General features: G+C 35.4%; 1 protein-coding gene across 11 annotated transcripts in view; it reads left to right on the forward strand.

Moving 5' to 3' along the window:
- The window catches only part of mbnl2 (muscleblind-like splicing regulator 2), a 150,361-nt gene that overhangs the window by 97,531 nt on the left and 26,670 nt on the right, over positions 1-26,160 (forward strand). For 7 of the 11 annotated variants that reach the window (XM_069890602.1, XM_069890600.1, XM_069890599.1 and 4 more), the window contains 5 exons: positions 2,272-2,475; positions 5,912-6,178; positions 21,431-21,484; positions 22,135-22,285; positions 24,277-24,315. In XM_069890602.1, the coding sequence (XP_069746703.1) occupies positions 2,272-2,475; positions 5,912-6,178; positions 21,431-21,484; positions 22,135-22,285; positions 24,277-24,315 (715 nt within the window). Of the gene's footprint in view, positions 1-2,271; positions 2,476-5,911; positions 6,179-21,430; positions 21,485-22,134; positions 22,286-24,276; positions 24,316-25,305; positions 25,401-26,160 lie in introns of all 11 variants that reach the window. The other 4 variants (XM_069890603.1, XM_069890606.1, XM_069890604.1 and 1 more) reach the window with 4 other exon arrangements.

Below are 26,160 nucleotides of genomic sequence, written 5' to 3' on the forward strand. Positions count from 1 at the left end.
CCCTCAGTCTATTTTTGTAATTGTTCTGCAAATTTTCGTGCTTCTTCTGGATCCGAGAATAGTCTGTTTTGTTGTCCTGGAATAAATATTTTCAATACCGCTGGATGCTTTAGTATAAATTTATACCCTTTCTTCCATAAAATCGCCTTTGCTGTATTGAACTCTTTTCTCTTCTTTAGGAGTTCAAAACTTATATCTGGATAAATGAAGATTTTTTGCCCTTTATACTCCAGTGGTTTGTTGCCCTCTCTTACTTTTTCCATTGTCTTCTCCAGTACCTTTTCTCTTGTAGTATATCTTAGGAATTTTACTACAATAGATCTTGGTTTTTGTTGTGGTTGTGGTTTAGAGGCCAATACTCTATGTGCCCTTTCTATTTCCATTTCATGCTGTAGTTCTGGACATCCTAGGGTCTTAGGGATCCACTCTTTTATAAACTCCCTCATATTCTTGCCTTCTTCATCTTCCTTAAGGCCCACTATCTTTATGTTATTTCTTCTGTTATGGTTTTCAATTGTATCTATTTTTTGAGCTAGTAGTTCTTGTGTCTCTTTAGTTTTTTTATTAGATTTCTCCAATTTCTTTTTTAAGTCTTCTACCTCCATTTCTGCTGCTACTGCCCGCTCTTCCATCTTGTCCATTTTCTTTCCCATTTCTGTTAAGGTCATCTCCATTTTATTTATTTTCTCTTCTGTGTTGTTTATTCTTTTTCTTAAATCCTTAAATTCCTGTGTTTGCCATTCTTTAAATGACTCCATGTATCCTTTAATAAGAGCAAGTATATCCTTTACCTTGCCTTTCTTTTCTTCTTCTATTTCTCTGTACTCTTCCTCTTCCTCTTCTTCTTCCTCTGGGTTGGCCATCTGTTGTTTCTTTGGTGCCCTTTCCTCCTCTTCTTTCTTGTTTCTATTGTCTTCTGTGGTCTCTTCTTGCTGCAGGTGTTCTGCAGCTGTCGTTGCCGGCTGTGGAGATCGACTCCCCAGCTGGTCCCCCCTCCCGTCGGTGTGTTTTTTTTTCATTCGCATCGCGCACTTTTACTCGGCTCTGCGAGCCATTTTTGTAGTCCATTATTTACCGACCTGAGGGAGCGGGTTTCTCTCTCCGCAGCGGGCCTCTTCAGACAGGTAAGGCCTTCTTTTCCTCCTTTGTCTTCTCTTCCTCTCTTCTTACCGTTGCTTTCGATTTTTCTTTTTTTGTCGCCATCTTCTTTCCACCTTTATACTCACTTTTCTGTAACTTTTATTTCTGTGCCTTTGTGTTTTTCTTTGTTTTTCCCGACTTTTCTGGAGAGGGCTGGAGTTCACCGTCCGGCCACTACTCCATCACGTGACTCCTCCCAGTATACAGTATATTTAAAACAAAAATTTAAAGAAATCAGAGGATTCTGCAGTGGGTAACCCATTTGTAGTGCAACTTTGGTTTATTTGCTATCTTTTTCTCCACCATATTTACTTCATTGTTGTGAGCACATTGTTGAAACAAAACTCCAAAGTAGGTTCCCAGAAGTGGCATGTTAAAAGTGTAAAGAAAGTTGTTCCTAAGTTTAATTCACCCACATTATAATTATCACAGTCAAGGGATTTGGGAGAAATAATAACCCATCACCATCCCAGTTTATCAAAACATTTTAACATCTTGTTTTTCTTGAGACTATTATATGTTGTACCACCAAATTTTACTCTAACATTTGATGTCTAGTTATGTGTTCTTTAAAACTTTTCTTCAAGAAAGATTAATATCCAATGTACTTAAATTTCAATTAATAAATTCATACAATTTTTAGTTAGTTGGAAGTATTCCATCTTCTGCTGATTTTACAGATATCTGTAATCATATATATTGATCAGTTCAATGAGTACAATAGTTGATTAGCTATTCTCTAACTTGAGATTTTCATTAATCCTTCTTATCTGATGAAGAAAGAAGTTGATTTGTCTGCAGACATGTCCCCACTTTTACTCCGTAGTACATGAATCAATAACAGTTCAATTATTCAGACATGGAAATCTCACATCATGGGATGTCTTGATTATTAACCTTAATTGTTCCACATGTCAGGTTCAATTATTTTAATATTGAAACTAATTATATATGGAGCTTATGTAAACTTAAGTTTTTATTCTTAATACCATTAATAATACATTTTTCTACAAAAAAAAATCAGATTCTTCTTTGGTTTATTGAAGAAGAATATTTTTTAAAGTTGTATTTTGTCTGTGCAACTTCATCTTTTTAATGTGATTTTATAAACATGTTTGTTTTTCTCTGCAGGCCACATTTCCAATGAATCCTGGCACAGGAGTAAATAATCATGCTTTTAGTTTTAGCCCTTTCCTGGCACCCATGCCTCCTAATGTGGGATTAGTTCCAACAGAAATTCTGTCTAATCCCCCTGTCCTTGTCCCTGGAAGCCCACCCATTTCAGTTGCAGGAACAGGAAATGTGCAGAAGCACATGAGAACAGACCGTTTAGAGGTAAAGTTGTAATATAAATTACAGATCATTTTACAAATGAAAATGTAACATCATTTAGATTGATCTTGTTTTTACCTTTTATAACATCCCAGAGAATGTTGGAAGTAGACAGTGAGGTAATGTCTGTGGTTCATTGTCCATTCAGAAATCAGCTGTCCTTGAGCCACTTGGTGCTCATCTTCAGGCTCCTGTACCTTTTTCCTAATGGTAGCAGTGTGAAAATGGCTTGGCCTGGGTGGTGGGGGTCCTTGAGGATAGAATCTGCTTTCTAAAGATTCCACCCCTTGTGCATGTCCATGATAGAGTGAAGTCTGGTGCCCGCGATGTCGCTGGCTGAGTTAACAACTCTGTAGGTTTTTTTCCCTGTCCTGTGCATTGACACCCCTGTACCAGACAATGATGCAACCAGTCAGAATGCACTCCATTGTACACCTGTAGAAATTCTTGAGATAGTCTGACATACCTAAACTCCTCAAAGGAGAGCTAAAGATTGGCTGAAGGAGTTTGAAAGAATGAAATGTAATTTAATTGTGGCAGGAAAGATATTGGGAAGGATTGACTGGGTAGATTCTAAGAGGTTGTTAACTTTAGCTGGAATAATCTAGAACTAAGTGCATGGTTTCAGCATAAAGGGCCAGCAACTTAGAACTGAGAAGAGTAAACTTTGGAATTCTCTAGCTTCTATGGGCTATACATACTTAGGTGTTTACAAGGCTGATAATTTTGGATGTGAAGGAAATCTGAGGGCATTAAGAACTGAGGAGAAAATGGACACGGGGCATGATTAAAAATCATATTGAATGCCAGAAGAGTTTTGAGGACTTTGTCCCTTGCACTGAGATCTTACACCAATGTTTCTCACAGAGGAACAAACAAAATATTTAGTAACTAATTTCTAAAAATGACAGTTCATAATGGAGATGATAGATTAAATAGGTGTCATCTCTGATGAGCATAGAGATGTAGGATATCAACTAACAACTAATTATATGTTTCAAGGTGATAGTAGCAGTCACAAAATTATGTAAAATCAACAGCAAGCCAGTAGAATTAGGTGAAAATTGATAATTCTGGAAACACTCAGCAGGTCAGGCAGCATCTTTGGAAAGAAAAGTGGTTAACTCTTCATTTCTGAAATCCTCCATCAGGACTGGAAAGAGATAAAGTGCATTAGTTTTCAATAGCATGGAAGGTGGTGAAGGTTTGGGTGGAGTAAAGAGAAGTTTCTCTGATAGGGTGAAATCAGATAAGCTAATGTAGCGGTTAGTGGAACAATTTGAATCGGATTGTGTAAGATTGAGGGACATTTCAACAGGCCAAACTGTACTAATTAAAAATAAAATTGAGCCAAGCAGAAATCGAAAGTTCTGATACTGACTAAAAGAATGAATCACTCAAAGATAAGGAATTTGAAATTGAGTCCAGAAGGCTGCATTGTTCCTGTCCAGAAAGATGAAGTATTGGGCCATGTAATAGTGCAGGAGGTCACATACAGAGAATTTAGAGTGGAACTGGAATAAGAATTAAAGTGGTGAATGACTAGAAGCTCAGGACTCTTGCAGAACTAAACTCAGCACTCTACAAAGTCGAAACCTGGTGTGCAGTTGGTTTCTCCAATGTAGAAGAGACTACAGAATGCATTACCCTACAATGGAAGAAGTGCAAATGAATTGCTGCGTCATCTAGAAGGACTATTTGAGTGCCTGAAATGTGGGAATGGAAGAGCTGAAACAACAATAGGTACTGACAAGAGCAGACCAGTGAGAAATAAAAAGAGTGGTCCCTTCAAACTGCTGAGAAGGGAATGGCATTTGTGTATGGTAGTGGAACCATGTTGGAGCTGACAAAAAATGCAAAGGATTAATTATGCAGGCTGCTAGAATGGATGGTGAGGACGAGGAGACCTCTGTTTTTGCTCCATCCAGGAGAGGGGTGGAGGCATGGTCATGGACGCTGTCCACTGTTGTTCAGAAGCACTTGAACAAAATAACTGATCCTCAGAGTAAAGACAACTTGTAGAATAATGGAAACCTCTGTTAGAAAGAGAAACAATTAATATTTCAGACCCAAAACCTTTCATTAGAACTGGCCAAGAAATAGGTTGTTGTATTTAATTTTAGAATCAGTAAGTGAGGAGCTCGTTCAGAATTATTTTGAAACGTGCTAAGGGAATTGAAGGAGGAAATGTCAAAATATGAAATGATCAAGCGCAGATAGTTGGATGAAACAAATCCACATCTGGTAGTCTGATTGAAGTGAAGTTGCTGTTGTTAGATCCAGATTTTGCCATTTTCAAATACAAGTGTGTACTTTCCAATTGCAGATATGTCATAAATATTAAGAGAGCAAACAGTGGTTGATTATTAATAGGTTTTGTTTTCAAGAATGCTATAGCTATACATTTATAGTCAAAGATGATCCCAGATGAAATTGACAAGGTAGGGAGGGACAGGCTGATGAACTCAAAATCTCTCTATCATTTGTGACTTGGTTATTTACACTGTGGTGCAATTAGTTACCGAACTATTGAATAATTAAAAATGGTTATTGATTTCACTTTTCAGGATTAGATAATCAACTAAAATATACTACTTATCAACAAACAATTATATTAGTTTCTTTGGACCACTAGTTTCACTACCGGTTGAACCTCTATTACGCTACGCTCTGTCGTTCAGCAACTCCCGTGCTCTGACACATTTTGAATCTGCCACCGTTAGTACAAACTCTTTACCGATATCATGGGATTCAAACCCTGGTCCTGATTGCTGGCGCTATAAAGGCATTATGCTAACTGAGATGTGATTTGTGATATATTTGATCCTTTTAGCTCAGAAAATGGGTCTGATCAAAGCACTTGCTCCACCTTTGACAGCTATTTTCTGTGAATTTTCTATTTTCCAGTATTTCCTGTGGTCTGGCAATGGCCAGGTCCCAACATTACCAGATTAAAGAGGTTCAACCTGTATTTGCATAATTTACTGTGATTTATAAATAGATTTCTACAATTTTTATTTTTCATTATATTTTTAGATTTAGACAACATTTAATCAGATATTAATCAAATTATTAGAAACTAAACTGAATGAATGATACTTGGATCCTGCAAATCATATATCTTGTATGTTTGCCCTGAACTGCTGATTTCAAAAATAATGATTACTAAATTAATTAACCTTTAATAGAAGATTCCCATGGATTTCCTTCAGTTACACTCAGCAAATAGGATAATGTTCACACAAAGTCAGAATTCTTTGAAATATTAAATTTGAGTTCCATTCACATATTTCCACACTCTGTAGCAATGATTTTTTTTTAAATTTTGTGTTTGACCTTGGTTGTGTATCAAGTATAGTTCCTAAGCTCTCACATGTTTAAATATTAAATGACCATCAATCTAAGCACAGTGCAACTTTTTTTTCTATCCTTCTGCCAGGTGTGCAGGGAGTTTCAACGAGGAAACTGCACTCGGGGTGAGACTGACTGCCGTTTTGCTCACCCTGCAGACAGTACAATGGTGGACACGAATGACAACACTGTAACTGTCTGTATGGACTACATAAAAGGTCGATGTTCAAGAGAAAAGTGCAAGTACTTTCACCCCCCTGCGCACTTACAGGCCAAAATAAAGGCAGCTCAGCACCAGGCCAACCAGGCTGTGGCAGTAGCTCAGGCAGCTGCAGCTGCGGCAGCAACGGCAATGGTAGGTCATCTATTGAAATAAAATGCCAGCAAATTTATTGAACCATTCAAGCGATAATTAACATTGCATTTTTTTAAACTGGAAGTCACTCAACTGTTCCAGGAAAATTTTATCTGTAATCGCTGCAATGGAAAATTAGAAAGAGTGAGGTTAATAAATGCTTGTTAGTGTTTAACTATTATTACATTGCCATCAGTGCAGCAAAAGAAACCTAAGATGCTTTGCAAGAGCAATATCAAAGACTGATACTCAATCAGGGATAATAAGATCAAAGAAGTTTTAAGTAGTTTTAAGATAGAGATTGGCATGGAGGCTAAGGGCACAAATTTCAGAACCCGGGATTTGGCAGCTGAAGGCACAGCAACCACTGGTAAAGCAGTTAAGGGATGAACAATGAGGCCAGAGTTAGAACCTGGAGGGACTTGCAAATAACATTAAAGTTCTTAAAATTGAGTAACTGGTTAAATAAGAACAAGGTTAAATTAGTGGGCTTAGGGTAATAGAACTTGCAATAATTTAAGGTAAAGATAGCAGAATTTTGCATCACCTGAAGTTCTCCCTTATCCAGCACAATCAACAAGTGAGGTATATTTAAACTTTATTGCAAGAATGAAAAATAAATGGTAATTTATTTTTGCATTAGAAAGAAGTCTGTTGGGTGGAAAGAAAATGATGTGTGGAACATATTGGGTGCTGTTAAAAACTAAAAGTCATTGCAACACTAATTTGCAGTTTTTAAGCAATTTAAAGAACACCATTAACAAATTTTGGGGCAGTGTTGTGAGTTCAGACAAGCTAAACCTATTTTTTTTTTGTTTTTGCTGAGTCTCTTTTATCCATAATTTTGTTATACCATCATATAGTTGGATTCTGATGCTGATCTACAATGCAAACCAATAAAATAGGGCAGTAATGATAATTGAAATAATAAACCAGTCTCGGAGAACTAATTTCTAATCCCACCATAATTTAATAGTAATGAAGGAAAAAATGTTTTTTTTTCACAATGCCTAAAGGTCCTCTTTTCTGCTTTGTTTCAGGTTTGAAGTTGCACTTTCTGCTAATAAATTGCTTATTTTGTTGCAATTTATCCATTTTTTTTTCTCTGCAGTTACTGAGGCAGAGTTTATCTTCTGTTGCTCATGCAGATATATAATGTTTTAGATAGTTTTTAATCAATAATGTGATCAGGACATGAACAAACAGTGAGTTTTGATGCAATGGTGCAAGATTCTGCTTCATATTTATTCTTCTAAAATATATAATACCACAGAAAAACAGTGGTAGTGGTTAGTGATCTGGGTTCGAATCCAGTGCTGTCTGTAAGGAGTTTGTACTTTGTCCCCCTATCTACATGGGTTTCCTCCAGGTTCCCTGGTTTCATTCAACCCTTCAAAATGTACAGGGGTTGTAAGTTAATTTGGATTTTTTGGGGCTACAGGCTCGAGGGCTGGAAGGGCCTGTTACAGTGCTATATATATATATATAAATAAATTAAAATGGCAACTATCTTTGGTGATATTGTTAAAAAGAAAGTAAAGTTCCTGACCTAACTATAGTGATTACAAATCTAACGGGTACCAATCCATGGAACCACAGATGGTGCTTTATGGCTGCATTTATAGCAATTAGAAAGCATATTGATGAAAGCCAGTCAGTGTTGAGTGCTGGAATATAAATTTGATTAATAAAAAACAAATTTCATTCATCTACTTTTTAATGAAAGTGGGTCTGTGATATTTATTTGAACTATGAAAATTCATAGCTGACTGCTTTTCTCAATCCCCAAACATTTATTTGCCCTTGATAATCACAGATTATTTTTCAAATGTTTATACCTCTTTTTTTTAAATCTTGTTGCCCTGCAAGTTGTCAGCTGCCAGTATTAATTTTCGATGCAAACTTTAATGAACGACATTTGCTCAACTCCTAAACACTAAAGGTTTGTTATGTGCAGTTCTGATGTGTTCGCATTTGCTTAATTTCCATTTCTTATTATAAATTTGAAATTTATTTTTGTAGTTTACTGATTACAAGATCATGGCAATTGATTTGAGGGGTTAACAGATAGTATTCAAATTTATTAAACATTTATGGTGATACCTTATAAAAGCCTTCAGGTGTAAATTATACTGTGTTTGAAATCTGAATTGACTGCATATTCAGGCAGAAATATTTATTAGGGCGATGGTTACTATAATTGTAATCCTCTAGTCCTATTGTCACCAAGGATATATGAGCTCCAATTCTGTGGAGGACTGATTTTCTTTTTGTGTTTCACACACTGCATGCAGTCTGAATCGATAAGGTTCCACAGAAATCAAATTGTGAACATGTATGCAAATGCAAATGTCACTGAGACCTAGCTGATTAGCAATATTAAAAATGATCCTTTATTCCCACATTACATAAAGGCTCCAGACCCATTTCAGTCATTAATTTGGGGAAAATATCTTGTTCAAACTGTGCCGTGCAAACTTAGGGATCAAAGTGTGTTCCATTTTAGATGCCACACCTGGGAAAGATGAAACACTGGAGGTGGTAAGGTGCAGGTTCACAGGATTGATTCCAAGAAGAGGTAGTTGATTTATGAGAGCAGTGTAAGTAAAACTGACCTGTATTCACAGGAATTTAGAAAAATGAGGCAATCTTCTTGTGACAATAAAGATTCTTAGAAGGACTAATTAGGTTGGCTGTTCCTTCTGGCTGAAGACTTTGGAATAAAGGGGAGTAATCAATATCAAAATCTGTTTGATTATTTTGAATTAAAATTATAAAAATTTGTTTATTCATCATTTTCCAAATCTTTGGAATTTTCCATCTCAGAGAAATGTGAATATTCATTTGAGGAAAATATTCAAGGCTAAAATTGATTTTTTTTGAGCACCAGGATAATTGTGGGACTTAAGGAGTTATAAACTGGATTAGTCAGGATCTTTGGGAATGACAGAACAGGTTTGAGGGGCAATATTGTCCAGCCTGTTTTTATACTTTAAAAAAAAACTTTTATTTAAAAGATTTTTGAACAGTATACAATCAAATAACAAAAATACCCAACAACAACAAAACAAAAACCCCTCCCCACCCTGCCCCCCTCTTCAGCCAGCTCCCTTAAGGGAAGCCAAATATAAAAACAGAAGAGAATAAATATAAATATATAAATATATGTATATATATATAAATATATGTATATGTATATATATATATATATATATAAATATATGTATATATATATATAAAAATATAAATATGTGTATATTTATTTATAAAAATATATATAAATATATATATTTATTTATTTATAAATTTAAAAAAATATATATATATTTCAAGTATTTCCAAATTCATATATTCCAAATAAGAAGACCACATTTTAACAAAAAAGGAATAATTATCATGGAAGTTACGTATTTTTTTTCCATAGTGATTGATACAAGCTCTCAATTCATTATGCCAATGTGTTATATTAATCTCTACGTTATCTTTCCAAGTACTAGCTACACATTTTCGTGCTACAGCTACATTTCGTGCTAAATGTACAAATGCAATCTGAAATTTATCCAACCCCGATCCCTTCAAAGAGACCATATAACCCAACAAAAAAATGATGGGTCTAATGGTAATTTAATTTTGAGTAATTTTTCCAGAACCAACCTAATACCTTCCCAAAATGGATGTACTTTAACACAAGACCAAACGGCATGTAAGAAAGTTCCAATACATAATCCACATCTAAAACAAGAATCCAAACTACTAAACCCATATTTTTTCAATTTCTCTGGAGTCAAATATAACTGATGTAAAAAAAATTATAGTTAATCATTCCATATCTTACATTCATCAGTTTAGTTACGCTTTCATAACACACAATTTCCCAATTCTCTTGAGGGATAATAAGTTAAATCACTTTCCCATTTAACCCTTGACTTCTCCCATTCCGGTTTATCCATACCTTCTTGTAACAATCGATACCTATCAGAAATATAACCTCTCTTTGGTATAGAGGAAATCAAAGATTCAAATTTTGTCATCATAGGTAAATTCATCTCTTTACCATAATTATCTTTTATTAGAGCTCTGAGTTGATAATACACAAATAAAGAATTTGCAGATATATCAAATTTCTCCCTCAATTGGTTAAAAGAAAGAAACTGTCCTTCTTCAAAACAATCCTGAACTATCGTTATACCCTTAGAATTCCATCTCTTTAAATGATTATTGAACATTGAAAAAGGAATAAGCTAATTATGATATGACAGGGTTTGAATTGATAATTTACCCTTCGATCCTAAAACCATATTTCTTTTTATCCATATCTTAAGCAAATGTTTTAATATCAGCATATTACATTCCCTCAAAAAGTTAATATTCTACTTAAATATAAACTGGTGTACCTCATCTTCAGAAATACAAGCCATTTCCGCCTTCGTCCAACTTGGGGGTTGGTCCCTATCCATCAATCTACTAACAAATTTCAATTGACCTGCTTCATAATAATTTTAAAAATGAGATAACTGAAGTCCAGCTAATGCATATTTCCATGTAGGTTTGTGCAAAGCTACTCGTGCTAATTTTCCATAAAAACTCCCGTACCGCTCTATTCAGACCCTGAAAAAACCCTTTGAAAGTAAACATGGTAGCGACTGAAACAAATATTGGATTCAAGGAAAAATATTCATTTTAATGCAATTTACTCAACCAATTAATGTTAACGGAAGATCTTTCCATTTAATCAAATCCATTTTAATCCTTTTTAATAAATGAACATAATTTATATAAAGATTGATAATCTGCATTGACTATTACTCCTAAATATTTAATTCTATCTGACCATTTTAATTCTATAATATTTTTTATATTCTGATTAATCTCCTTCCCCAACTGGCAATATTTCACTCTTATCCCAATTTACTTTATATCCAGATAACTCTCCAAATTTCAACAAACAATCTTGCAAATATTTCAAAGACTGCTCTGGTTCTGTCAAATACACCAACACATTGTCTGCAAATAAATTAATCTTATATTCATCATCCACAATTCTCATCCCTTTAATCTTATCATTCTGTCATATTGTCTGAGCTAACGGCTCAATAACCAATGCAAACAAGGCTGGTGATAACGGACAACCTTGCCAGTTTGATCGTGTCAATTTAAATGGTAAAGAAGTTTGACCACTTGTCACTTTGAATTTGTATATAGAGCCTTAAGCCAACCAATAAAATAAGGGCCAAAATTAAACTTCTCTAACATCTTAAATAAAAAATTCCACTCAACCTTATCAAAAGCTTTTTCCGCATCCAGTGCAACTGGTTGGGTTGCTGTCTAGATGCATTGACCAGTGTTATCAATCTAAGGATGTTATCAGATGCATTTCTATTCTTAATAAAGCCTGTTTGATCTATATGTATCAACTGAGGTCAATATTTAGCAAGTCTATTTGCTAACACTAGCGCTATTATTTTATAATCTACATTTAATAAAGAAATAGGTTTATATGAAGATACTTTCAACGGGTCCCTATCTTTCTTTGGAATCACAGTAATTATAACACTCGAACAAGATTCAGGTAACAACTGATCCTCAGTTATTTACTGCAATACTTCTCCAAATAGAGAGGATAAATCTTCATAAAAATACTTTATAAAATTCAACTGAAAATCTGTCATCCCCTGGCAACTTTCCAATCGGCATCTCCTGTATAGCTTCTTTAATTTCAAAATCTGTAAATGGAGCTTCCAATTCCTTAACCTCCTCCTCCCCTAAAACAGGTAATTTTAATTTGGATAAATAAGATTCAATAGAACCAATGTCCTGCTTTCCCTCAGAAGTATTTAATTTTTGGTAAAATGAATAAAACTGATCATTAAGTTCCTGAGGTTTATAGGTAACTATTGAATTCTTTTTAACAGCATTAATAATTTGCGATGTCTATTCTGTTTTTAATTGCCATGCTAATACCTTATGAGCTCTCTCACCCAGTTCGTAATAACGTTGCTTAGTTCGATGAATTATACGCTCATACTGGTAAGTTTGTAATGTATTATAACGTAATTTCAACTTTGTTAAAGCAGCCTTTTTATCTTCTGTAACATCTTTCTGAAATTCATTTTCCAACTCAGTAATTTGCTTCTCCAATGTTAAACTTTTTAACATTTTTTTTAAACTTTCGTAGTGTAACTAATAATTTGCCCATGCAAATATGCTTTCAAAGCGTCCCACAATTCAAAATTACTACTTACTGTATTAGTATTCTCAGTCAGGAATAAAGCAATCTATTCCCTTCCAAAAGTAATAAACTCTAGTTTCTTCAGTAGCATTGTATTAAACCTCCATCTATAAGACAATTGCACCACTTCTGGACTTGCACAGGAGAAGAACACTAGAATGATTCGATCTAACCCTGCTTTTATATTCAGCCTGCACTACGCTACCTTGTAAATGTGCCGATACCAAAAAAATCTATTCTAGAAAATGAATTGAGTCTAAATGAATGAAAAGAAAAATCTTTCTCTGTAGGATTTACTCTCCTCCAAACATCAATTAAATTCAAATCTTTCATCAGAGCTCCTATTTGTATTGTCATCTTTGATTTCCTTATACTTTTCAAAGATCTATCCAATAAAGGATCTAAAACACAGTTAAAATCTCCACCAATCAAAATATTTTCATTAGCAAAAACCTCCAACATGAACAGTTCATCATCTACATTAGGTGCGTAAACATTTAACAAGGTCCATGATTCAGCAAAAATTTTACAATTCACCATCAAAACCCTCCCTGCATTTCCTTCAAATAATTCCAATTCAAATGGTACTTTATGAATTAAAATCACGACATCTCTGGCCTTAGAATTAAAAGAAGAAGAAAACTCATGACCAACTCACTCTCTCTTCAATTTCAAATGTTCTTTTTCAGTCAAATGTGTCTCTTGCAAAAAAAAAATCAACTTTTATTTTTTTTATGTAAGCCAATATTAGTTTATGCTTAATGGGATTATTCAATCCCTGAACATTAAAAGTTGCAAAACTCAAATTAGACATTTTGTTAGTAATAAACTTCACACTACTATAAAATTGCTCCTGTTTCTAATTCCCTTAATATTCTGAACCCACCCCCTTATATAAAAATTCCACTAAGTCAAAATAAATACTACCCCAAACAAACTACTAAAAAGTAGTAGCTCCCTAAAAGTCTGGGTGTGGTAAAACCCACTAGTGGCAAATGAGCATAAGGTCTCAGTGTCATCCACGCCCCACCAGTCAGATTTTCGCAAAGTACATAATCAAATATATTCAACCCAATGATTCCAGTCCCAATAATTGTTCCGGGTCTTCAATGTCAAGTTTGCGTCAATTCAACTTTTTTTTCATTCTTTCCATGTTTCCCATTCTTTCCATTCCCATTACCATTTACCCTCCTTTTAGGCGACGATAATTGCGACCGTCCACTTCCTTCCAGATCTGGCAACGAATTAGCAAAAATTAATGCATCATGATCATTTTCAAAAAATTGAGATTGAAAATTCCCATAAAAACTTCCAATATAGCCGGGTAACGAAATGCAAATTTATAACCCTTTCGCCACAATACTACTTTAGCTGAATTAAATTCTCGGCTCCTTCTAATAATTTCTTGACTCAGATCAGCATAAAAAAAACACTCTGTTATTTTGAACCATCATTGGAGTTTGATTTTGCCGCACCTTCTGCACCGCAACTTGTAGTATCATTTCTCTATTCTGATATTTCAAACAACGAATCAAAACTGCTTGCAATGGTTGACCTGGAAACAGTTTTTTCCTCAATGCTCTATGTGGCCGGTCTAGCTCCACACCATCCGGAAAAAATTAATTGCCCAGTACCTCAGGGATCCATTTCTTAAAAAACTTTACCAGATCTGAACCTTCCATATCTCCCGGGAGACCTACAATTTTTACATTATTTCTTCGACCTTGATTCTCTAATAAATCAATCTTCTTCAATAATTCCTTCTTCTGAATCCCCCAATACACAAAAGAATCCTCCACTTTTTCCATTTTTTATCTATTACAATCCACTTGATTCTTACATTCAAAAAAAGCTTCTTCAATTTAAAACAAAATTATCCTGAACAGTATCCACTGTTTTTATACATCTACTACATCACTTTTAACTACCGTCATATCTTTCTTTATAGAAGTCATCTCTTCACATATATTATTCATTTTAGTTTTCACTTCCATAAATCCTTGATTTATCTGAGTAGACATCTGCATTGACATATTTTCCATTTGATGAGCAATCCCTTCCAATATTGTAAACACAGAATCCAGTCCAGGTTCCATCACTTCCCCTTGAGGCCTACCTTCTCTGGTCCCAGTCCCCATATATTCTTCCTGTGTTGATTCCAATAATGCTTTGCTTTCTTCCTTTTGTGATACAGTGGTTCTTCTTCGCGTGCGGCTGCGGGTCTGGATACACGTCGACAGCGTGCCGACCTCGTCAGCCCGCCGTCTTTCAGGCTCCCCCACAGCCCATACCTTTTCTAATAGTTCTCGGACTCACGACGCACCGCGCATGCCTGGAAGAGTCACCGACCGTGCAGATGCATCTTCCGGCGCTACACTGCGCACCCCTAGACCACCAGGCATGACTGCGGACTCGCGAGTCTGTCCCTGCTCGGCCGATCCACCCGCGCACCTGGGCTCATGGGGGCGCGAGTCAGGGCTGGCCGAGCCCGTCATAGAACCGGCACCATCTTGCGGTCACGCGATCGGCACCAGCGTAATACTCAGCCGAGCAGGGGTCCTTTGAGTCTTGGGAACTCCAGTTGACGACTCCGTGGCTTCAACTTGGTAGGTAGGCCTAAATTCTTCAACACTTTTATAAGGTAATTTCTTTTGTAACTGAGACTTTGATTTCTTCAAATTTGTAGCCATTGCGATCCTCCACTATTCCAAAATCCACAAATACTATTTTTAACCACTTTTACAGGTTTTAAACTCTTAACTGGGGAAAGGTGGAATTGCACGTCTTCCCTCTATGCCATCTTGCCACGCCCCCCCCCCCCCCCCCCCCCATTTTTATACTTGAAAATATAAACTATAAGATGGGGACTTGAATCCACAATCAATACAAAGCCTGCAGCTAAAATTAATTTTCTTATGAGCTTTATCACAGTAGCTGATTGCCAATATGCTCATGCTTTCATTGTTCACTCATTTTAACTATTATTAGGACCATCAGTCTATCAGATGTTCATTAATTTGTACTGTGTTGAACTGCATGAAAAATAAAAATTATGTCTTGCCATGAATTAGTGCACACTATAAACAGAAAATAACAGCACATTTTTTTTACATATACAGGTACACGGTCCTTTATCCATAACCCTTGGGGGACATTGTGTTCTGAATTTTGGATTTTTCTGGATTTCAGAAAGCCCACCTGAATTATGCTGCCGTGTCCACCCCCATCCCCTTCCAGTCGCCCAGCCGTCTCACCAACCGCCGGTCCCTTGGCCGCCTGGCCACCTCCCCCAAGTGCTGGCCGCCTCCCCCAAGTGCCAGCCGCCTTCCCCAAGCGCTGGCCGCCTCTCTCCTCACTTACCGGATTTTGAAGCTTTCCAGATTTTAGATGTCCAGATAAAGGATCGTGTACCTATACAGCACTGTACGGGCTAATTTGGGCCTTTGAGTCCATGTTGCCCAATTTACATCCTATTAACCTACACCCTGGTACGCTTTTATGAGCCCCTGGAGAAAATCCACACAGACATGGGGAGAACATACAAACTCCTTACAGACAGAGCAAGATTCAAACCCAGGAACAGTCCCGATCACTGGCGCTGTAAAGGCATTATGCTAACTGCTACATCAACCGTGCCGCCCTCTTGGAACACTCTTTGATTTAATCAATTACCCTTGACTGCCATCTCCAATTAACTTGAGTGTGAAACCTTAATGCTCTATTCAGCCCTTTGCTGAACTCTTCTGCCCAATTATCAAAGCAATTAATCCATCTTGTTCTGTTCATCCCTTCTGGAGTGGGGTGGAGAGTATTTGTCCCATCATTTATTTCCAGTTGACTTTTCTCATAACCGCATGACTAGCCTCACCAGCGCAGCCTCACTAGCTTCGACTCATTGAACTGTTGCCCATCAGCATATTTTCAGATTCTTTTGATTTCTCCGTGTTTCAGATTGGCATATTCAAGCTTGTTTATATATATATTTTTTAAAGGCTTAGTACCAATATTCTCATCAAAATAAAGATCAGTGCTTCACATTGTTCACTGCAGTGATTACCATTTAAATTTCAGCATTGCCATAATTGATATTTATAAGATCCTTCATCCTGGGATCTTCCAATCGGCCATTTGAATAAATGTGATAGATCCCTTAAGAGGATATGGCCACTTTATTAGTGAATGGAAAATATGTGATGTAAATATTTTTCAGTAATTGGGGGCTTAAAAGGTATTGATGGAATTCTGCATTCCCTCCCCCCCCCCAAAAAAAGTTTTTGTCTCTTTTGCCTAATTCTGAAACATGTTAGACATTGAGTTACCAAAGAGGATTTTGAACATAGAAGTCAATAATTTGGGTCTTCATAACTTCTTCATTCAATATGATCATGGTTGATAACTTGCCTCCTTGATACTTTTCAGCATCAAATCAATAAAAGCCCTGTGATTTTCTTTAATATCCAAAAATGAATCAGTCTCGGTCTTGAATATACCAAGAAACTGAGCTTTCCCAAATCCTAAAGATTAATTATCCCCGTTTTGCAAAAGTGACCTGCCATCCTAGTCTCCAATGGTAGACTCCCCATTTTTATCTCTGTTTGATTCGAGACCCCAGCTACGGGGGCATGAATCATCTCTGTCAATCATCACAGAAATCTTTGTACATTTCTTTAAGATTGTCTGTCAGTCTTGTAAACGCATGCTTGCAGGCCAAGTCCACCTTATTTTTAAATCCACAAATGCTCTCCATTCCAAGAAACAATCTGGTAATTCCTTGCTGCTTGCCTTCTTTTGCAGTTATATCCTCTTGCAGAGCAGAGGCAAACTCCATATATTTCCAGTTTTCAATATTCCACTTGTTGACTCATCAAGGCTCTATGCAATTGCAGTTGGACATTTTTCCTCTAGTCTGAAATCCTTTTGCAGTAAGGAGCAACATTGTAAAGCTTTTAATTGCTTGCAATTCCTGCTTATTAATTTTCATGATATTTATACAAGAATACCCGGACCCCTCTGAATGCCAACAACTCAGCCTCTTTTGCACTTAAAAATAATTTCCACTTTTCTGGTTCTTTTATTTTTGTACTTTGCATTTAAACTTGTTGGGAATGTTCAGAAGAATTACAGGCATTGAGTAGAAAGATGGAAAACAATTGAGATGAATAAACTCATTTAAATGTTTGAGAAGGAGGAAAGGGTTGTAGAATGTCTGTTGGAAGCTCCACCTCTAAGGGGTCAATTGGTGAACAGAAAGCTTTAAAAGTGTAGATGTTGTGCTAGATTATATGTTGCTGTACAAAAAAGAAAGGGAGGATGAAATGGATAACTAAGCTATTTGGTCTAACATTGGTGATGGGTATGTTCCCAGAGACCATAATATAAAATAAATATTCATTTGATATTATATGTTGACAATGGTGAGACCTCAAGCTTATAAAAGGTGAATTGTGTATCCAAACGTAATAGAGTTCTTCAGAAATTAAATAAAGAAAATGTAATGAGATGGTGGATGTTAGAAAGCTGTTTGAAAAGGTGCCTTAATACAAGCTTAAAATCAAATATTTGATTTGAAAGGACTAATTTCAGGATCCTTTCCTGCTTTAGTATTTAGTGGGTAAGCATTTCTGCTCTATCATGGAAGGAATTCCATTCTGGTCAACCTATGCTTTATTTGCAGTCCTTGTTCTCGAAGGTAAATCATCATATTTAGCACAAGGGTAACCTTCAGTTTTGGCACAGGTGACAACAAGCCAGTCACCAGATCTTAATGGACAGATTTCTAACATCAATGAAACAAGTGATTCTGTAAAAACATATTTGGGGCATCATGGTTGATGTAGTGGTTAGCGCAATGCCTTTACAGTGCCAGTGATCAGGACCAGACTTGGGTTCGAATCCCATGCTGCCTGTAGGGAGTTTGTACGTCCTTCCCATATCTGTCCGGTTTCCTCCTACTGTTCAAAACATACCAGGGTGCAGATTAATGGGGTGTAAATTGGGCAGCATGGACTTGTGGGCCAAAATGTGCTGTATGTCTAAATATAAAAATTAAAAATTATGTAGCCAACCAGATACCACTCCTAGCTGGAGAAGTTTGGGTGTCCTACCCTGACACAGATTATGACAGTCAAGAACAGATTTGTGGGAACTCGAGCAAATAAATCACAGCAGAATATCTGGGGTAAAACAAGAAAGTCTGCAGACACCATTTTAGAAGTAAAACCACAATGCTGGAGAAACTCCTTGATTAAGCGCTCAAACTTGAAATGTTGGTTCTGTATCTTTATCCTTACTGTTTGACCTTCTGAGTTTCACCAGCAATGTGGATTTACAGAATGTCCGGTGTTAATTTGACTTTTTCAAATCTTGTTCTTGTCAAATCTGCACTGCAGATGAAATCTAAACACAGAAACAGAGGTAAGCAATCCATTCTTTCTACAAAGTTTCAAAAACATTGAGATCCTTTGAGTGTAAGATGGCCATTCCTAAATCCATTGAGGTAAATGTTTGTGTAGTGATGATATATGATATTGCAGAGCTATTGAGGTGAAGAAAAGACATTTAAGGGTACACAAGTGAAGGAGAAGGATATGGTTAAAGAAGTAGGAATGGATGAGGCTTGACGGAGGATAAGCAGCAGCATGGACTAATTGTACTGAAAGCTTATTCCTGTGCTATGTTGTTCTATGTTGTCTAAGTTTTCCAACTGAGTAGATTCACTCTTCATTGCCCATTCATTTTGTCCATCAAATGTCAAATATCGCAGTGTTTCCGCTGCTACCCTAAACTCTTGTGTGCTGCCTCACACTGAAAATGTGCTCAGTTGTTTCTTATGACTTCACTCACATGTTGATCAAGAGAATAATACTGTCCTTATGGCAAAGATCAAATGGGTGGTTTGTGGAAATATATTAAAAGTCATACATCACAGAACAGTCCTTTTGGCCCATTATTATCTATGTTGACCAATAAGCAACCATCTATTCTAATCACATTCAGCTTCTCTTGAGTGGTTAAGGATTTTGTTCATTATACAACATAATGGGTTTGAATTCCAGGCATCTCTGCTTTACTTTAGATCTTGTGGAATCTTTGAGAAAATTAGATTACTTATAAAATCATAAGGTAACATTCCCTTTCCTCAGGTAAAACAAGAAAGCATATGCTTAAGATAAGAGGAAAAAAAGATTTTAAATGAACTCTTTTTCACATGGAGGGTGTGCTAGAAGAATTAGTAGAGGCAGATACATTTACAACGTTTCAAGAGGTATTTAAAGAATGGGTACGTGGCTAGGAAAGGTCAAAAGAAAAACATGCCAAATACAGGGAAATGGGACTAGCTCAGAAAGGCTCCTTGCTTAGCACGGACAAGTTGGACTAAGGGGCCTATTTCCATATCTGTAACTCTATGACTGAACATTGTCCAATCTAATTACTTGGGTTCAGTTCATGTGTGATTTGCCAGAACTCATTTGTAATGTTAGTAACTTTGATTGGTATGAAAACCCTTACTGTTTTGTTTTCCCAGTGAAGAACAAGATTATTGCATTAAATTCCCAATGAAGTTTCTTAAAGAGAGAGCCAACTGTGGAACATGCTTCTTTTCTAAAGGCAACATTTTATTTGTTGTGTGAGCAGCAAAGATATTGGCATAACTGTCTATCTTGGAAAATGTTTGAATATGATGAATAATTGAGTCGAGAATGGTTGGCCTTGGCCACATACTGATCAGGGATCACCTTTCCTCCATCCAACTGCTTGGAATAGTGAGAAAATAGATTTCTCTTTAAGTAATTGGAAAAAATAAATTGGTACTTGGATTTCATCAAAATTATGAGCATTTTGGAATACCAAGACAGTGTAGCTCAGTTTGTGAGATTTCTGTGTATGATTAGCCATAATAGAATCAGAAGAGCACAGTAAAATCCATTTGGGTCATTCAGTGTTTTCCAGTCCAGGTATAGCAATGGTGAGAGACCCATCCCAATTCGCTATTTCTTCTCTTGAGTCCTGACCCAAATTTCTTGAAAGCTACTGATTGTTATTATTTCCACCTACATGCAGATTCATAACTACAATGAATAACAATTTTCTTTTGTAACTTTTGTCCATAGTGTTAAATCTAAAGCCTCAGTCTTCGAACTATCCACTAATGGGCCAGTTTTTCTCTCTTCCCCACCTCTAACCCAGGCATGAACACATTATCCCTTCTTTCACCCCCAATCTGAATTACACATTTTTCCTTCTTATTATTCTCCAAAAAACCCATCCTTGACAATCAATTACAAAAATAATCTTTATTTCAGAAACCATTTTATTCACACTGCATGGCACTCTGGTCATATAAACTACAGACAGATTGTGGGGCTGTATTTGAGAGTCTGCCCAAAGTGAATAAGGAAACAGTATGCCTGGTAGGGTATGTCTAGGAAGTTAAACATTATTCTTCTTTCACCAGGAAAGAAAAATAATAATACATAAGACCTTTTAAATTAAACCATAATAAGTTGTTTAGCTTCCAAAAATTCTTTATTGGGTTTGATATTTTTTTGAGGAAGGGAGTCGTCTTTTGATGGTTAACTGCCTCAAAGAGGCAGTTAAATGAGCAATGCAGAATCTAGCCATCTATGTGTTGTTTTGTATTTTGTTAGAGCCTGAACGATGCAATAACTTAATTATAAACATTATTGCACACCTTTTGCATATGTTGATATTAGTAATAGTTAAAAGATATTTGTGTTTTGCTCCCTTTATGCTTTTAACAAAGGTACAGTAAATGCTTATTTTGCTGTACAATACTAATTCAGTATTTGTAACTGCAACCTTTGACAACTCATTTTATGCATGCTATGTGTTATGTATGTTGTATACTGCATTCAGGGTTTTGTTTTTTGTTTTTTCTCCTCACCTACCTGCAATGTACTGCTGCTCCCATGATGCACTTCTGCTTGCTGTTTACCTGTATGTTAATACGCTTGAATCCCATTGGTCCATTGCCATCATATGCTCGCTGCCTGCTATTTAAGACTCAGTCGGCTGCCAAATCTGTGAAACGACCCCTCGAGGCAACCTTTGACCTGGTACTTTGACCTTTCACCTTCTTGCTTTGCATGCACTGTAGCGGTAGTAAATTAGTATGATAACTTAGATTTTACTTTAATTTTATAATTAAAGTGCTTCTAGATGTTGAAAGGATATATTGTTCATATTAAGCGTTCTGATCAATAAAAAGCAGCAGTATACTAAATATAAGGTTATACTTTTAAATATTAGATCTTTGCTCTTTGCATTTCAGGTGTAGCAATAAATAGCCTTTGCTCTTATATATATTGTAGCTTAAATTAATAATTAGTTTGTATTTTGATGCAATTTAATATGGGAGTCTTGTATCAATCTGCTCTCTTTTAAATTTCTTGTTAATTTTAATCCTAAAGTCTAATATAGTGAAAGTACTTTCATCAAATGTATGTTTTCGGTTGAAGATAACTGAGGCCTCTAAATATTGGAGCTTATTAATATGTAACGTAGCACTTTTGAACATCACAATATAAAATATGCTGCACCATTTTGCTTTGTTAATAAGCTGCTCTGTGCATCCACAGAAAGCTTGTGTTCACACAGAGTGTTTTCAGCTACTTTGACTACTATGATGTGTTCAGTGCATGAAAGAAATTTGCAGACTGTCTTCTCTATTTTTTATTGTATGTCTTACTAAATTCTTCATTCACAGGCCTTCCCACCTGGTGTTCTTCACCATTTACCAAAGAGACCAGCCCTTGAAAAAAGCAATGGCACCAGCACAATCTTTCATCCCAGTGTTTTGCACTACCAACAGGCTCTAGCCAATGCACATATGCAGCAGCCTACATTTTTTCCAACAGGTATGTCCTTTTCCCCCTTACTGCAAGTATTATAAAATTGCACTGCTAATTTGATCAATACAATGATGCAACTATTAAAGGAAGAGTTTAATATTCAGAAATATATTAGTGCTTTTAAGTCTTTGCTTGCACTCACAATAACATGCTACTGAAGTAAAAAGTGTTGTGCTTTAATTATTCTGGGTCAGACAAGACTCAACAGACAACACTTTTGATGTTGTACAGTGAAACTTCTTTCCTTTGCATATTTGCTTTTAACTTGCTCTAAGAATCGTTCATTTGTTTGAGATTACATAAATGACTTGGAAATAGGTTGTCTTTCTATATAGATTATCTTTAGAGACAGGTTCATTTTATGCTTCATCAAGCATTAATGCATTTCTCATAAATTATTATTTTGTGTAGATGGGTTTAACCTGATTCAATTTGAAAACAAATGATTTTAATAGTTGTAGTGGATGTGAAATTCCTATATTTAAAAAATTGAACTGTTAAACACTGATAGTTATAATAAGAAAAAATATGATTATATATACTTTTAGATGCAATGTTTTGGCTTCTTTAAGGCTTGTATTAATTATTTCTCTGCATGTTAATATGCAGATTTTAGCATATTACTTCTCATGGAAATCCTACCAGTGTTAAAACTTGATATTGATCTAGCCATTAACATCATTAAAATATTGAAATACAGTACTCACTATTTGAAATAAAACATTGTAATGGTAAATATATCTTTCAATTAATGATGATATTTTTTAAAAAATCATCATATATCACAGAAGGAGGCTTCAGAATCCTTTCTATCTGTGAAAGAGATCCTCATTGTGCTTTGCCCATTTCTTATCCTTCCTTGAACAATTAGCCACTAATACTGTATTATTATGTTCACATTCATTGACAGTGATTACTTCCCAATTTGAATGATTCCCATTATTTATATTGTCATTGAAGAAAATCTGAACACAGGAGTCGGTGTGAAATTTTTGCATTTAATAAATATTGTTTTGCTCAACACCACAGCCAACAAAATTGTGAGATTTATCCCGACTATATGTTGTAAAGATCACTTGCATAAATATGATGAGCTCCAAGTACTCGACTATAAGAATAACAAAAATTGTAGTATGTGAAGGTTTATGGGATATGACTTTTTAAAAAATTCTTGGCAAATCTGTTTCCTTCATTTAAAAATATTGATGCAATTGGTTGTTCTCTTGCCTTTAGATAAATAGTGTTATGCAGCGTTAGTAAACATGGTTCAGCAAAACTTTTTATACCTGATTCATGCTTTCTTGTGACAATAAATCAAATTATTCAAGTTACCTGAAAATTAAACAAAAAAACATTAAAATACCATAAATAGCCTTGTCTAAATATCAAGATATTTATAGTTAAATATCTGCTACTTAATGTCTCCATTTGAATTCCTAAAGCCCAGTATTGTAGGGCAGATTAAAATTAGTCCCTTTTAATATTTCAAAATTTGTTATTGTTCTGCCAATCTACCTCAAACCATGTTTGACCCACATGCAGTCAAGATAGTATGAAATCACCCACTTAATATCTGCATTTTGCTTGGTTTTTTTAAAGTTTTTGTTTTCAGTTAATTGTTTTTAATGGGAATTAAAACTCCAAAATCACTGTTTTATTTCTGCCTTTGTTGTACTTTTTTTCCAAAAGTGTTGCACTTTGTTACAATATTGTTACTGATCTCAGATGGAATTAGAATTTTTTAAAGTTAACGAAGAGCTCTTCTTTGGTGTAACATTTTGACAATTTAATTGCCTAACAAATTATGTGTGAAAAGAGATATATTGAAGAATTTGAACTAAACTTATTCATGTTAAAACTAACTGAGTTAAAAAATAAGTTTTTTTTTAATATTTGTTCTTCAAAAGCCTGGCTTTGAGATCTAACACTAACCATGCATTTGTTAATACTTTTTTCCCCAAATTCACCTTTTTAAATGTTCTACTGCATGATGCCAGGGTCGGTGTTTTGCATGACTCCTCCAGCTACAACTGTTGGTAGGTTTTGCCTTTTTGTTTCCTAACCTTTAATGTAATCACATTTAATGAGAAGCTTTTATTGTCATTAAAAAAAAATCATCTTAAATAATTTGCTATGCAGGATATCATCATACTGTTTAGGTATTGTTAAATTGAACTTGTATGTCTGTTTCTTACCCCTTTTAACAAATTTTAAATCCACTTGTGCATTTTGATAAATTGCTTTTAGTTTAATTAAGTAAGATCACTGCATGCATTTCTGTATTGTTTTGGGTAGTTTCTAAATCATGATTGACATTTTGGAACAAAATCTGGCTGTAAAAATTACTGTTTCAGACATTAAGCCCAATGGGTGCTTACAGTCCACCTCAAAAATTTCTCTAAACCTGTGAAAAGATAGTTAGAAATAGAAAATATATTGTAAAATTAATGTGACATCTGATTTTACACAGTAATTCCTTTGTGTAAATACCTATTTAAGCAATTTGATTTTGCTTGACACTAAATCTATTTTAAGTATATTAGAGAATCAAGTCTTAATATATTATGTATCAGAGTCTTCCAGAGAATTTTGGGCAGGTATATTCTTTAAAAAATTCTTTTTTAATAGATCATTTAAAAAGAGGTTTATTTGAGCAACATTTTGTTGAAATAATTTAATCCACAATCATAGGTGGGAAGGGAAGTATAGAAGAATATTTGTGGTCATTTATTCCCATGCCTCTACCTTCCCATTGTGTGTTCTCTGGGAAACCCTGATTATGTTGGCATTGGTCCTTTGTAATTGTGATTGTAATAAGCTTTTTCCTTTCTCTTTTTTTTAAATTTTCTCCCATGCTTCCTTGCTTTGCATTATGATTGCATGTCATCTGCTGGTGTAACTTCCTCCTCCCTCCACGATGGCTTTCTGCTATGTGATATCTGCCATGCTCAAAAATACAACACATGTCATGGTTGCCATGTGCCGCACCCTTCTGTTCATTGCTTCCATGGTTCCCTTCCTGAAAGTACCCTTGATGCACAGTGCTACGCCCGCCACTGTCTCTGCAGCAACAACACCTGCCACAAGCGTACCCTTCGCCGCAGCAGCTACAGCCAATCAGGTTTGCTCCTTTTACAGCTTTCTTTCATAAACCCTCCACCCCACGACTCTAAACAAGTGCTCACAAAAAGGCCATTAACATTTTACCTAATGTGTAAGTCACTTGTTTACTCAAAATTGGCTAATGCAGAAGGCACTAGTTTAGAGTTGTAATTTATCCCAGACAACAGTATGTTTTTGTGTGTTCTGTGCTGCATTATTTTTCATTAATTTCAACCTTGCCGTACTAATATTTTTGTTTGAAGTTCATTGAATCTAAGTTGCACTGTTGTTGCACCATACAACAAAACATAATTTATTAAGTATTTAAGTTGTTTTATTTGAACATAAAATTGGAAGTATTTTGGTACTTCTCATTGAATTTCTTTATTCTTGAGTGTAGTAACTATATCCCCAGAGAAAATTTGTTTTTTTAAGTACTGTGTATGAATGTTCACTGTTGTTTTTCATTATTTTGATAACACCATATGATATGATAAGTTTGTAGCATTTAAATGGATCTGGAAAGATGCAGATTTTTTAAAATAATCCTCCTCTAAATAAATGTAATTTAATAATTGAAGGAAATCAGATGTAGTGTTAATCCACTCAGGAATTAATTTTAACTTTTGGTGCTCCTTTTAAGTCTACTGCCTTGTTTAAGAGTTGTCAAATTTGAGGAATTGGTTAGAAGATTGACCAAAAAGGGTTCCGAGCCATCCCCGAGAATCTGTTACACTGAATCATACTTCTGCTGAGGAAGAGGATACTGTGGTTTATTA

The sequence above is a fragment of the Narcine bancroftii genome, chromosome 7 (genome assembly GCF_036971445.1).
Source record: "Narcine bancroftii isolate sNarBan1 chromosome 7, sNarBan1.hap1, whole genome shotgun sequence".
Classification (NCBI taxonomy): Eukaryota; Metazoa; Chordata; class Chondrichthyes; order Torpediniformes; family Narcinidae; genus Narcine; species Narcine bancroftii.